At 34.6% G+C, this 15,000-nt stretch overlaps 1 protein-coding gene across 5 annotated transcripts in view; it reads left to right on the plus strand.

Annotated features, from left to right (window-relative positions):
• dab1a (DAB adaptor protein 1a) overlaps positions 1 to 15,000 on the plus strand; it is a 708,809-nt gene that overhangs the window by 518,174 nt on the left and 175,635 nt on the right. For all 5 annotated transcript variants that reach the window (XM_061888190.1, XM_061888192.1, XM_061888191.1 and 2 more), the window contains exon 7: positions 5,363 to 5,606. In XM_061888190.1, coding sequence (XP_061744174.1) covers positions 5,534 to 5,606 — 73 coding nt within the window. In that variant the 5' untranslated portion in view covers positions 5,363 to 5,533. The remainder of the gene's footprint in view (positions 1 to 5,362; positions 5,607 to 15,000) is intronic.

Below are 15,000 nucleotides of genomic sequence, written 5' to 3' on the forward strand. Positions count from 1 at the left end.
CTAATTTTAGCATAATTTAGCATGTTAACGTTAAAAATGCTGCCTGAGCCCAAGCCAATCAGTGGCCTCGATACTGAACAGCTGATAGTGTAATGCTACTGTAATGTTGGTGTATTTACTTCATTTCTGCCATTTTGTTGCTCGAAAATGCGTAATGTATGGCAAAATTATGTAAAAATTGCTTTGTTACTGCTAATTTTAGCATAAGTTAGCATGTTAACGTTAAAAATGCTGCCTGAGTCTGACCCAATCAGTGGCCTCGATGCTGAACAGCTGATAGTGTAATGCTACTGTAATTTTGGTGTATTTACTTCATCTCTGCCATTTTGTTGCTCGAAAATGCGTAATGTATGGCAAAATTATGTAAAAATCGCTTTGTTACTGCTAATTTTAGCATAAGTTAGCATGTTAACGTTAAAAATGCTGCCTGAGTCTGAGCCAATCAGTGGCCTCGATGCTGAACAGCTGATAGTGTAATGCTACTGTAATTTTGGTGTATTTACTTCATCTCTGCCATTTTGTTGCTCGAAAATGCGTAATGTATGGCAAAATTATGTAAAAATCGCTTTGTTACTGCTAATTTTAGCATAAGTTAGCATGTTAACGTTAAAAATGCTGCCTGAGTCTGAGCCAATCAGTGGCCTCGATGCTGAACAGCTGATAGTGTAATGCTACTGTAATTTTGGTGTATTTACTTCTTTTCTGCCATTTTGTTGCTCGAAAATGCGTAATGTATGGCAAAGTTATGTAAAAAATGCTTTGTTACTGCTAATTTTAGCATAAGTTATTAGCATGTTAACGTTAAAAATGCTGCCTGCGCCTGAGCCAATCAGTGGCCTCGATGCTGAACAGCTGATAGTGTAATGCTACTGTAATTTTGGTGTATTTACTTCATCTCTGCCATTTTGTTGCTCGAAAATGCGTAATGTATGGCAAAATTATGTAAAAATCGCTTTGTTACTGCTAATTTTAGCATAAGTTAGCATGTTAACGTTAAAAATGCTGCCTGAGCCTGAGCCAATCAGTGGCCTTGATACTGAACAGCTGATAGTGTAATGCTACTGTAATTTTGCTGTATTTACTTCATCTCTGCTATTTTGTTGCTCGAAACTGCGTAATGTATGGCAAAATTATGTAAAAAATGCTTTGTTACTGCTAATTTTAGCATAAGTTAGCATGTTAACGTTAAAAATGCTGCCTGAGCCTGAGCCAATCAGTGGCCTCGATACTAAACAGCTGATAGTGTAATGCTACTGTAATTTTGGTGTATTTACTTCATCTCTGCCATTTTGTTGCTCGAAAATGCGTAATGTATGGCAAAATTATGTAAAAATCGCTTTGTTAGTGCTAATTTTAGCATAAGTTAGCATGTTAACGTTAAAAATGCTGCCTGAGTCTGAGCCAATCAGTGGCCTCGATGCTGAACAGCTGATAGTGTAATGCTACTGTAATTTTGGTGTATTTACTTCATTTCTGCCATTTTGTTGCTCGAAAATGCATAATGTATGGCAAAATTATGTAAAAAATGCTTTGTTACTGCTAATTTTAGCATAATTTAGCATGTTAACGTTAAAAATGCTGCCTGAGCCCAAGCCAATCAGTGGCCTCGATGCTGAACAGCTGATAGTGTAATGCTACTGTAATTTTGGTGTATTTACTTCATCTCTGCCATTTTGTTGCTCGAAAATGCGTAATGTATGGCAAAATTATGTAAAAATCGCTTTGTTACTGCTAATTTTAGCATAAGTTAGCATGTTAACGTTAAATATGCTGCCTGAGTCTGAGCCAATCAGTGGCCTCGATGCTGAACAGCTGATAGTGTAATGCTACTGTAATTTTGGTGTATTTACTTCATTTCTGCCTTTTTGTTGCTCGAAAATGCCTAATGTATGGCAAAATGATGTAAAAATCGCTTTGTTACTGCTAATTTTAGCATAAGTTAGCATGTTAACGTTAAAAATGCTGCCTGAGTCTGAGCCAATCAGTGGCCTCGATGCTGAACAGCTGATAGTGTAATGCTACTGTAATTTTGGTGTATTTACTTCATCTCTGCCATTTTGTTGCTCGAAAATGCGTAATGTATTGCAAAATTATGTAAAAATCGCTTTGTTACTGCTAATTTTAGCATAAGTTAGCATGTTAACGTTAAAAATGCTGCCTGAGTCTGAGCCAATCAGTGGCCTCGATGCTGAACAGCTGATAGTGTAATGCTACTGTAATTTTGGTGTATTTACTTCATTTCTGCCATTTTGTTGCTCGAAAATGCGTAATGTATGGCAAAATTATGTAAAAAATGCTTTGTTACTGCTAATTTTAGCATAATTTAGCATGTTAACGTTAAAAATGCTGCCTGAGCCCAAGCCAATCAGTGGCCTCGATGCTGAACAGCTGATAGTGTAATGCTACTGTAATTTTGGTGTATTTACTTCATCTCTGCCATTTTGTTGCTCGAAAATGCGTAATGTATGGCAAAATTATGTAAAAATCGCTTTGTTACTGCTAATTTTAGCATAAGTTAGCATGTTAACGTTAAAAATGCTGCCTGAGCCTGAGCCAATCAGTGGCCTCGATACTGAACAGCTGATAGTGTAATGCTACTGTAATTTTGGTGTATTTACTTCATCTCTGCCATTTTGTTGCTCGAAAATGCGTAATGTATGGCAAAATTATGTAAAAATCGCTTTGTTACTGCTAATTTTAGCATAAGTTAGCATGTTAACGTTAAAAATGCTGCCTGAGTCTGAGCCAATCAGTGGCCTCGATGCTGAACAGCTGATAGTGTAATGCTACTGTAATTTTGGTGTATTTACTTCATTTCTGCCATTTTGTTGCTCGAAAATGCGTAATGTATGGCAAAGCTATGTAAAAAATGCTTTGTTACTGCTAATTTTAGCATAAGTTAGCATGTTAACGTTAAAAATGCTGCCTGAGCCTGAGCCAATCAGTGGCCTCGATACTAAACAGCTGATAGTGTAATGCTACTGTAATTTTGGTGTATTTACTTAATTTCTGCCATTTTGTTGCTCGAAAATGCGTAATGTATGGCAAAGTTATGTAAAATATACTTTTTTTTAAACCGCTAAGTTTAACATATTTTGGTTTCATTATCTTTAATATGTAAAAAAAAATATGAAACTGGCCCCTCAATTTTTATTCAAGTTTGGAAACCCAATTTTGCATGGTAACGTTAGCATGCTAAGAGTTAGCAAGATATTTGGGTCCGAGGGTCATATAGCAAAAAAAAGTTGGCATGCTAATGTGGAAAAGTTAGCATGCTAATGTTAAAAATGCTGCCTGAGCCAATCACTGACCTCGATACTGAACAGCTGATAGTGTAATTCTACTGTAATTTTGCTATATTTACTTCATTTCATCCATTTTGTTGCTGAAAATGCCTAATTTATGGCAAAATTATGTAAAAAATGCTTTGTTACTGCTAATATTAGCATAAGTTAGCATGTTAACGTTAAAAATGCTGCCTGAGCCAATCAGTGGCCTCGATACTAAACAGCTGATAGTGTAATGCTACTGTAATGTTGGTGTATTTACTTCATTTCTGCCATTTTGTTGCTCGAAAATGCGTAATGTATGGCAAAATTATGTAAAAATTGCTTTGTTACTGCTAATTTTAGCATAAGTTAGCATGTTAACGTTAAAAATGCTGCCTGAGCCTAAGCCAATCAGTGGCCTCGATACTGAACAGCTGATAGTGTAATGCTACTGTAATGTTGCTATATTTACTTCATCTCTGCTATTTTGTTGCTCGAAAATGCGTAATGTATGGCAAAATTATGTAAAAAATGCTTTGTTACTGCTAATTTTAGCATAATTTAGCATGTTAACGTTAAAAATGCTGCCTGAGCCTGAGCCAATCAGTGGCCTCGATACTAAACAGCTGATAGTGTAATGCTACTGTAATGTTGGTGTATTTACTTCTTTTCTGCCATTTTGTTGCTCGAAAATGTGTAATGTATGGCAAATTATGTAAAAAATGCTTTGTTACTGCTAATTTTAGCATAAGTTAGCATGTTAACGTTAAAAATGCTGCCTGAGCCTAAGCCAATCAGTGGCCTCGATACTGAACAGCTGATAGTGTAATGCTACTGTAATTTTGCTATATTTACTTCATCTCTGCTATTTTGTTGCTCGAAAATGCGTAATGTATGGCAAAATTATGTAAAAATCGCTTTGTTACAGCTAATTTTAGCATAAGTTAGCATGTTAACGTTAAAAATGCTGCCTGAGCCTGAGCCAATCAGTGGCCTCGATACTAAACAGCTGATAGTGTAATGCTACTGTAATTTTGCTATATTTACTTCATCTCTGCTATTTTGTTGCTCGAAAATGCGTAATGTATGGCAAAATTATGTAAAAATCGCTTTGTTACTGCTAATTTTAGCATAAGTTAGCATGTTAACGTTAAAAATGCTGCCTGAGTCTGAGCCAATCAGTGGCCTCGATACTGAACAGCTGATAGTGTAATGCTACTGTAATTTTGGTGTATTTACTTCATCTCTGCTATTTTGTTGCTCGAAAATGCGTAATGTATGGCAAAATTATGTAAAAAATGCTTTGTTACTGCTAATTTTAGCATAATTTAGCGTGTTAACGTTAAAAATGCTGCCTGAGCCCAAGCCAATCAGTGGCCTCGATGCTGAACAGCTGATAGTGTAATGCTACTGTAATTTTGCTATATTTACTTCATTTCGTCCATTTTGTTGCTCGAAAATACGTAATGTATGGCAAAATGATGTAAAAATCGCTTTGTTACTGCTAATTTTAGCATAAGTTAGCATGTTAACGTTAAAAATGCTGCCTGAGTCTGAGCCAATCAGTGGCCTCGATGCTGAACAGCTGATAGTGTAATGCTACTGTAATTTTGGTGTATTTACTTCATTTCGTCCATTTTGTTGCTCGAAAATGCGTAATGTATGGCAAAATTATGTAAAAATCGCTTTGTTACTGCTAATTTTAGCATAAGTTAGCATGTTAACGTTAAAAATGCTGCTTGAGCCAATCAGTGGCCTCGATACTAAACAGCTGATAGTGTAATGCTACTGTAATTTTGGTGTATTTACTTAATTTCTGCCTTTTTGTTGCTCGAAAATGCCTAATGTATGGCAAAATGATGTAAAAAAATGCTTTGTTTCTGCTAAGTTTAGCATATATAAATACTTTAATATACAAAAATGTATCAAAAGTGGCCCTTTGATTTTGATCTAAGTTTGCACTCCCCTGACACTGCAGATGCATAAATGTTTTTGAAGTCAGCGTAACCGTGGGCAACAGGTCCTCAAGGCTGCCCGCCGCCAGTCACAACAAGCGTCCAACGTGTGTTGTGTTGTGTGTTGTGTGTCCCCAGCTGTGTGTGTGTGCTACCTGGATGTGGCGTCAGGGCTGAAGCAGCAGTGGCCCCTCCCTCTCCCATGAGCCACTGTGCCCGGACTCGCACGCACGCACCCGCCACCGCCGCCGCGCCGTCAGCCCGCCAGGAGCCCAGCGGAGGCCGGTCCAGCCCAGTGGGAGCCTGAGGATGTCCGCGGAGACGGAGCTCCAGCCGCCGCTCAGCAGGCCCGGCAGCCTCAGGCGGGACGCCAAGAGGAGAGGTAAAGAACGCTATTGATTTTTTTTTCACCATATTTGACCTTATATGAGTCTTATATAAGTTTCTTCTGCCTTAGGGAGTTTTATCATTGTGTTTATATAAACTATCTTTTCACTACAAGAAACCTATCGATTTTGACGGAAATTCCGCAACTTTCAATGTGTTAAATTCCTCTAAGAACTCTATTGGTTTTGATTTTTTTGTATTTATTATTGAGACATAAAAACAAATCAGCCAATCATTAGTTCCTAGTTTTTCTCTGCAACTCGCGTATTTCAAAGAATCTTTCAAGAAACCTATTGATTTTGATGGAAATTTTGTGACTCATGCTTTTCTATGTATTGCATTCATGCCAGGACTCTATTGATTTTTTTTGTGTTTGTATTTATCCGGACAAAACAACAAATCAGTCACTCATTAGCTTTTTTTTCACTCACACATTTAAAAAAATCTTGCACGAAATCTATTGATTTTTACAGAAATTCCGCAACTCATCCTTTTCAGTGTGTTGCTTTCATTTAAGAACTCTATTGGTTTTGACAATTTTTTAAAAATTCAGACGGAAAAACAAATCAGTCAATCATTAGTCCCTAGTTTTTCTCTTCGACTCGTGTATTTCAAAGAATGTTTCAAGAAACCTATTGATTTTGACGGAAATTCCGCAACTTTCAATGTGTTGCATTCATCCAAGAACTCTATTGGTTTTGATTTTTGGATATATATATTTTTTTATTCAGACAGAAAAACAAATCAGTCAATCATTAGTACCTAGTTTTTCTCTTCAACTCGCGTATTTCAAAGAATCTTTCAAGAAACCTATTGATTTTGACGGAAATTCAATGTGTTGCATTCATCTAAGAACTCTATTGGTTTTGATTTTTTTGTATTTATTATTGAGACATAAAAACAAATCAGCCAATCATTAGTTCCTAGTTTTTCTCTGCGACTCGCGTATTTCAAAGAATCTTTCAAGAAACCTATTGATTTTGATGGAAATTTTGTGACTCATGCTTTTCTATGTATTGCATTCATGCCAGAACTCTATTGATTTTTTTTGTGTTCGTATTTATCCGGACAAAACAACAAATCAGTCACTCATTAGCTTTTTTTTCACTCACACATTTAAAAAAATCTTGCACGAAATCTATTGATTTTTACAGAAATTCCGCAACTCATCCTTTTCAGTGTGTTGCTTTCATTTAAGAACTCTATTGGTTTTGACAATTTTTTAAAAATTCAGACGGAAAAACAAATCAGTCAATCATTAGTCCCTAGTTTTTCTCTTCGACTCGTGTATTTCAAATAATGTATCAAGAAACCTATTGATTTTGACGGAAATTCCGCAACTTTCAATGTGTTGCATTCATCTAAGAACTCTATTGGTTTTGATTTTTTGATATATTTTTTTTTTTTATTCAGACAGAAAAACAAATCAGTCAATCATTAGTCCCTAGTTTTTCTCTTCGACTCGTGTATTTCAAAGAATCTTTCAAGAAACCTATTGATTTTGACGGAAATTCAATGTGTTGCATTCATCTAAGAACTCTATTGGTTTTGATTTTTTTGTATTAATTATTGAGACATAAAAACAAATCAGTCAATCATTAGTCCCTAGTTTTTCTCTTCAACTCGCGTATTTCAAAGAATCTTTCAAGAAACCTATTGATTTTGACGGAAATTCCGCGGCTCAACCTTTTCTATGTATTGCATTCATGCCAGGACTGTATTGATTTTCTTTTGTGTTTGTTTTTATCCGGACAAAACAACAAATCAGTCACTCATTAGCTTTTTTTTCACTCACATTTTAAAAAAAATCTTGCACGAAATCTATTGATTTTTACGGAAATTCTGCGACTCATCCTTTTCAGTGTCTTGGATTCATGCCAGAACTCTATTGGTTTTGATTTTTTTTTTATTCAGACAAAAAAACAAATCACTCAATCATTAGTCCCTAGTTTTTCTCTTTGACTTGCGTATTTCAAAGAATCTTTCAAGAAACCTATTGATTTTGACGGAAATTCCGCAACTTTCAATGTGTTAAATTCCTCTAATAACTCTATTGGTTTTGATTTTTTTGTATTTATTATGGAGACATAAAAACAAATCAGCCAATCATTAGTTCCTAGTTTTTCTCTGCGACTCGCGTATTTCAAAGAATCTTTCAAGAAACCTATTGATTTTGACGGAAATTCCGCAACTTTCAATGTGTTAAATTCCTCTAATAACTCTATTGGTTTTGATTTTTTTCTATTTATTATTGAGACATAAAAACAAATCAGCCAATCATTAGTTCCTAGTTTTTCTCTGCGACTCGCGTATTTCAAAGAATCTTTCAAGAAACCTATTGATTTTGACGGAAATTTTGTGACTCATGCTTTTCTACGTATTGCATTCATGCCAGGACTGTATTGATTTTTTTTTGTGTTTGTTTTTATCCGGACAAAACAACAAATCAGTCACTCATTAGCTTTTTTTTCACTCACATTTTTAAAAAAATCTTGCACGAAATCTATTGATTTTTACGGAAATTCTGCGACTCATCCTTTTCAATGTCTTGCATTCATGCCAGAACTCTATTGGTTTTGATTTTTTTTTTTATTCAGACAAAAAAACAAATCACTCAATCATTAGTCCCTAGTTTTTCTCTTTGACTCGCGTATTTCAAAGAATCTTTCAAGAAACCTATTGATTTTGACGGAAATTCCGCAACTTTCAATGTGTTAAATTCATCTAAGAACTCTATTGGTTTTGATATTTTGATAAATATTTTTTTATTCAGACAGAAAAACAAATCACTCAATAATTAATCCCTAGTTTTTCTCTTCGACTTGCCTATTTCAAAGAATCTTTCAAGAAACCTATTGATTTTGACGGAAATTCCGCGACTCATCCTTTTCAATGTCTTGCATTCATGCCAGAACTCTATTGGTTTTGATTGTTTTTTTTATTGAGACGGAAAAACAAATCCTTTAATCATTAGTCCCTAGTTTTTCTCTTCGACTCGCGTATTTCAAAGAATCTTTCAAGAAACCTATTGATTTTGACGGAAATTCCGCAACTTTCAATGTATAAATTCATCTAAGAACTCTAGTAATTTAGATTTTTTTTTTTTTTTTTTTTTCATTCAGACAGAAAAACAAATCAGTCAATCATTAGTCCCTAGTTTTTCTCTTCGACTCGCATATTTCAAAGAATCTTTCAAGAAACCTATTGATTTTGACGGAAATTCCGCGACTCATCCTTTTCAATGTCTTTCATCCATGCCAGAACTCTATTGGTTTTGACAGTTTTTTTTATTCAGACAGAAAAACAAATCATTTAATCATTAGTCCCTAGTTTTTCTCTTCAACTCGCGTATTTCAAAGAATCTTTCAAGAAACCTATTGATTTTGACGGAAATTCCGCAACTTTCAATGTGTAAATTCATCTAAGAACTCTATTGGTTTTGATTTTTTTATATATATTTTTTTTATTCAGACAGAAAAACAAATCAGTCAATCATTAGTCCCGAGTTTTTCTCTTCGACTCGCGTATTTCAAAGAATCTTTCAAGAAACTTATTGATTTTGACGGAAATTCCGCAACTTTCAACCTAAGAACTCTATTGGTTTTGATTTTTTGATATTTTTTTTTTTATTCAGACAGAAAAACAAATCAGTCAATCATTAGTCCCTAGTTTTTCTCTTCAACTCGCGTATTTCAAAGAATCTTTCAAGAAACCTATTGATTTTGACGGAAATTCAATGTGTTGCATTCATCTAAGAACTCTATTGGTTTTGATTTTTTTGTATTAATTATTGAGACATAAAAACAAATCAGTCAATCATTAGTCCCTAGTTTTTCTCTTCGACTCGCGTATTTCAAAGAATCTTTCAAGAAACCTATTGATTTTGACGGAAATTCCGCAACTTTCAATGTGTTAAATTCATCTAAGAACTCTATTGGTTTTGATTTTTTGATGTATATTTTTTTTATTCAGACAGTAAAACAAATCAGTCAATCATTAGTCCCGAGTTTTTCTCTTCAACTCGCGTATTTCAAAGAATCTTTCAAGAAACCTATTGATTTTGACGGAAATTCCGCAACTTTCAATGTGTTAAATTCATCTAAGAACTCTATTGGTTTTGATTTTTTTATATATATTTTTTTTATTCAGACAGAAAAACAAATCAGTCAATCATTAGTCCCGAGTTTTTCTCTTCGACTCGCGTATTTCAAAGAATCTTTCAAGAAACTTATTGATTTTGACGGAAATTCCGCAACTTTCAACCTAAGAACTCTATTGGTTTTGATTTTTTGATATATATTTTTTTTATTCAGACAGTAAAACAAATCAGTCAATCATTAGTCCCGAGTTTTTCTCTTCAACTCGCGTATTTCAAAGAATCTTTCAAGAAACCTATTGATTTTGACGGAAATTCAATGTGTTGCATTCATCTAAGAACTCTATTGGTTTTGATTTTTTTGTATTAATTATTGAGACATAAAAACAAATCAGTCAATCATTAGTCCCTAGTTTTTCTCTTCGACTCGCGTATTTCAAAGAATCTTTCAAGAAACCTATTGATTTTGACGGAAATTCCGCGACTCATCCTTTTCAATGTCTTTCATTCATGCCAGAACTCTATTGGTTTTGATTGTTTTTTTTATTCAGACAGAAAAACAAATCATTTAATCATTAGTCCCTAGTTTTTCTCTTCGACTTGCGTATTTCAAAGAATCTTTCAAGAAACCTATTGATTTTGACGGAAATTCCGCAACTTTCAATGTGTTAAATTAATCTAAGAACTCTATTGGTTTTGATTTTTTTATATATGTTTTTTTTATTCAGACAGAAAAACAAATCAGTCAATCATTAGTCCCTAGTTTTTCTCTTCGACTCGCATATTTCAAAGAATCTTTCAAGAAACCTATTGATTTTGACGGAAATTCCGCGACTCATCCTTTTCAATGTCTTTCATCCATGCCAGAACTCTATTGGTTTTGACTGTTTTTTTTATTCAGACAGAAAAACAAATCATTTAATCATTAGTCCCTAGTTTTTCTCTTCGACTCGCGTATTTCAAAGAATCTTTCAAGAAACCTATTGATTTTGACGGAAATTCCGCAACTTTCAACCTAAGAACTCTATTGGTTTTGATTTTTTGATATTTTTTTTTTATTCAGACAGAAAAACAAATCAGTCAATCATTAGTCCCTAGTTTTTCTCTTCAACTCACGTATTTCAAAGAATCTTTCAAGAACCCTATTGATTTTGACGGAAATTCCGCAACTTTCAATGTGTTAAATTCATGTAAGAACTCTATTGGTTTTGATTTTTTGATATATATTTTTTTTATTCAGACAGTAAAACAAATCAGTCAATCATTAGTCCCTAGTTTTTCTCTTCGACTCGCGTATTTCAAAGAATCTTTCAAGAAACCTATCGATTTTGACGGAAATTTCGCGGCTCATCCTTTTCAATGTCTTGCATTCATGCCAGAAATCTATTGGTTTTGAATGTTTTGTTTTTTTATTCGGACGGATTAAATCACTCAATCATTAGTTCCTAGTTTTTATTTTCCACTCACATATTTCAAAGAATCGTTCAAGAAATCTATTAATTTTGATGGAAATTCCAAGGTTCATCATTTTCAATGTCTTGCATTCATGCAAGAACTCTATCGATTTTGAATGTTGTTTTTTATTCGGACTGAACAACAAATCACTCAATCATTAGTTCCTAGTTTTTCTCTTCCAGTCACATAATTCAAAGAATCTTACAAAAAACCTATAGATTTGATGGAAATTCCGCAACTTTCAATGTGTTGCATTCATCGAAGAACTCTATTGGTTTTGATTTTTTTATTTTTTATTTTTTTTATTCAGACGGAAAAAACAAATCACTCGATCATTAGTTACTGGTTTTCCTCATCCACTCACATATTTCAAAGAATCTTTCAAGAAATCTATTTGTTTTGACGGAAATTCCGCGGCTCATCCTTTTTCAATGTCTTGCATTCATGCCGGAACTCTATTGATTTTGTTTGTTTTTATTCGGACAAAACAATAAATCACTTAATCTTTAGTTCCTAGGTTTTCTTTTTGACTCGCGTATTTCATAGAATATTTCAAGAAATCTATTGATTTTGACGGTAATTCCATGACTCATCCTTTTCAATGTTTTGCATTCATATTGGTTTTGAATTTTTTTATTTATTATTCTAACAGAACAACAAATCACTCAATCATTAGTTCCTAGTTGTTCTCTTCCACTCACATATTTCAAAGAATCTTAATCTTTCAAGCAACCTATTTATTTTGACGAAAGTTCTGCGACTCACCCTTTTCAATGTCTTGCATTCGTGCAAGAACTCTATTGGCTTTGATTTATGTATTTATTTTGGACAGAACTAAGCACTCAATCATTAGTTCTTAGTTTTTCTCTTCCACTCACGTGTTTCGAATAATCTTAATCTTTCAAGAAACCTATTTATTTTGACGCACAATAACCCTATTGCTTTTGATGTCAAATGTAAATGTACTTTTAAATTGTTTTTTGTATTTCATTTTCAAACAAGAACACTAATGATATTAAGTGGCTTTTCATTACAATGTTTTAGGGATTCACACCATATGTCAGCTAAAGAAACCTATTGATTTTAACCTAAATAAGGCCGAATAAACCTATTGCCTTTGATGTACATCCGGCTGCAAAAAAGCAGGAGTCAAATGATTACTTATTTCCTTTTAATTCATCTTCATTGTCAGTTTTAAACAAACCTTTTCTTGCGCTGTATTCTATTTTCAGGCAAGAACACTATTGATTTTGAATGATTTTCCACTACAGTGGTTGTCATCACTCAAAGTAACGAATCATTAGATGTATGCTTCCTAGGGCTCTCTTAGACACAGCGCTCCCTCGGTATTTCAGGGATTCAAGCCATGTGTCAGCACAAGAAACCTACTGATTTCAACTAAATTATGGAGAATAAACCTATTGCTTTTGATGTAAATATGGCTTCAGATGGGTGAAGAGGCATTAGTCAAATGTCAAATGATTGCATGGTTCCTTTTAAGTCATCTCCGTTGTCAGTTTTCAACTTTTTCCTCGCGCTGTATTCTATTTTCAAGCAAGAACACGATTGATTTTGAATGATTTTTCACTTTGGCTAAAACAGCATGTGTTAAATGTCAAATTACTGCATTATTGCCTTTAAATCCCCTTTTTTTTTAAAACCTCATCACTTCTTACATCTTATTTTCAAGCAAGAACCCTATTGATTTTTGAATGATTCTTCATCAGTCAAAGTAAGAAATCACGGCAGCCCAAGAAACCTATTGATTTGAACTACAATATAGCAGAATAAGGCTATTGCTTTTGATAGCATTGTGGATTGGTAAAACAGCACGAGTCAATTTTCAACTCCTCGCTCCTAGTATTTCTTTTTTTTCCCACGCAAGAACACTATTGATTTTTGAATGATTTTTTTTCCCCCTGCGGTGGCTGAGGTATTATCAGTCAAAGTAACACATCACAAGATTTCTGCTTCTTACCGGGTCTGCCAGTCGGAGCGCTTCTTCACTATTTGAGGGATTTATGGCAAGTGTCAGCACAAGAAATCTATTGATTTTAACCCAAATATGGCAGAATAAACCTATTTATATGATGTAAATATGGCTGCGGATACTTCAGGTAAAACAGCAAAAGTCAAATGAGATCATGGTTCCCTTCATCGTCATTTTTCAAGTCATCATTTCTAATGTTTTATTTTCAATCGAGAACGCTATTGATTTTGAAGCATTTTCCCACTCCCAATGGCTTCAGATGAGTTAAATGCCAAATTACTGCCCTTGCTGTACTTTTTCATCTTTTCAAATATTCAGTACTTGCAGTATTTATTTTCGAGCGAGAAGCCTATTGATTTTGAATGAGTTTTCACCACAAACAAAGCACTAGTTTTTTGCATAACCAAAACACAGCGGAATGAAACTATTTCTTTTGATGGGTAAAACAGGTAAAACATTATGGGTTTTCAACTCCATCCGTCCATTTTCTACCGCTTATTCCCTTTGGGGATCGCGGGGGGTGCTGGTGCCTATCTCAGCTTCAATTGGGCGGAAGCCGGGGTACACCCTGGACAAGTCACCCCCTCATCGCAGGGGGTTTTCAACTCATTGATTCTAATATTTTTTTGTCTTTGAAGAAGAACACTATTGATTTTGAATGATTTTCCCTACAGCGGCTGAGTTATCATCCTTTAAAGTACAAAACCCAAAATCAGTGAAGTTGTCACGTTGTGTAAATCGTAAATATATTGAATATAGGTCAATCCCCCAGATGGGAATGCATCAAAAAGCGACATCAGTGTGTAAAGGATATCACCACATGGGCTCAGGAACACTTCATAAATCTGTCAGTAACTACAGTCAGTCAATCAATCAATAAAGTACTATCTATCTATCTAGAGTTTGTCGCTACATCTGTAGGTCTAAGTTAAAACTCTACTATGCAAAGCAAAAGCCATTTATCAACAACACCCAGGAATGCCGCCGTCCTAGCTGGGCCCGAGCTCATCTAAGATGGACTAATGAAAATTGGAAAAGTGGTCTGTGGTCTGACGAGACCACATTTCAAATTTTTGGGGGAAATTGTGTACGTTCTATATGTCCTAAAGAGGAAAAGAACCATCCGGATTGTTCTAGGCGCAAAGTTGAAAAGCCAGCATCTGTGATGGTATGGGGGTGTATTAGTGCCCAAGGCATGGGTAACTTACACATCTGTGAAGGCACCATTAATGCTGAAAGGTACATACAGGTTTTGGAAAAACATATGTTGCCATCCAAGCAACGTTATCATGGACGCCCCTGCTTATTTCAGCAAAACGATTCCAACCACGTGTTACTAAGTGTAGTTAAAAGGAAAGGCCGTGTAACACAGTGGTAAAAAAGCCCATGTGCCCACTTTTTCTGCCATTAAATTGTAAGTTAATGATTATTTACCCCCCCCAATTTTTTTTTCTCAGTTGGAACATTAAATATCTTGTTTTTGGAGTCTATTTAATTGAATATAAGTTGAAAAGGATTTGCAAATCATTGTATTCTGTTTTTATTCACCATTTACACAATGTGCCAACTTCACTGGTTTTGGGTTTTTTGTAGCAAATCTCTGGATTTCTGCTTCGTAAAGACGTTTGTCAGCACAAGAAACCTATTGATTTTTTCGCCAAAAATGCGGTAAAATAACCCGATTTTTTTTTTTGTGGTAATACGGCTCCAGAGAGTTCAAGGAGCATGAGTCAAACGTCCGTTTTTCAATATTTTACTTTCTAGAGAGAAAACTGTTGATTTTGAAAGTCAAAGAAATAAGCTTTACTAGGATCCCTGGCACAAGAAATCTATTGATTTTGACATTTC

The sequence above is a fragment of the Nerophis ophidion genome, linkage group LG26 (assembly GCF_033978795.1).
Source record: "Nerophis ophidion isolate RoL-2023_Sa linkage group LG26, RoL_Noph_v1.0, whole genome shotgun sequence".
Taxonomy (NCBI): domain Eukaryota; kingdom Metazoa; phylum Chordata; class Actinopteri; order Syngnathiformes; family Syngnathidae; genus Nerophis; species Nerophis ophidion.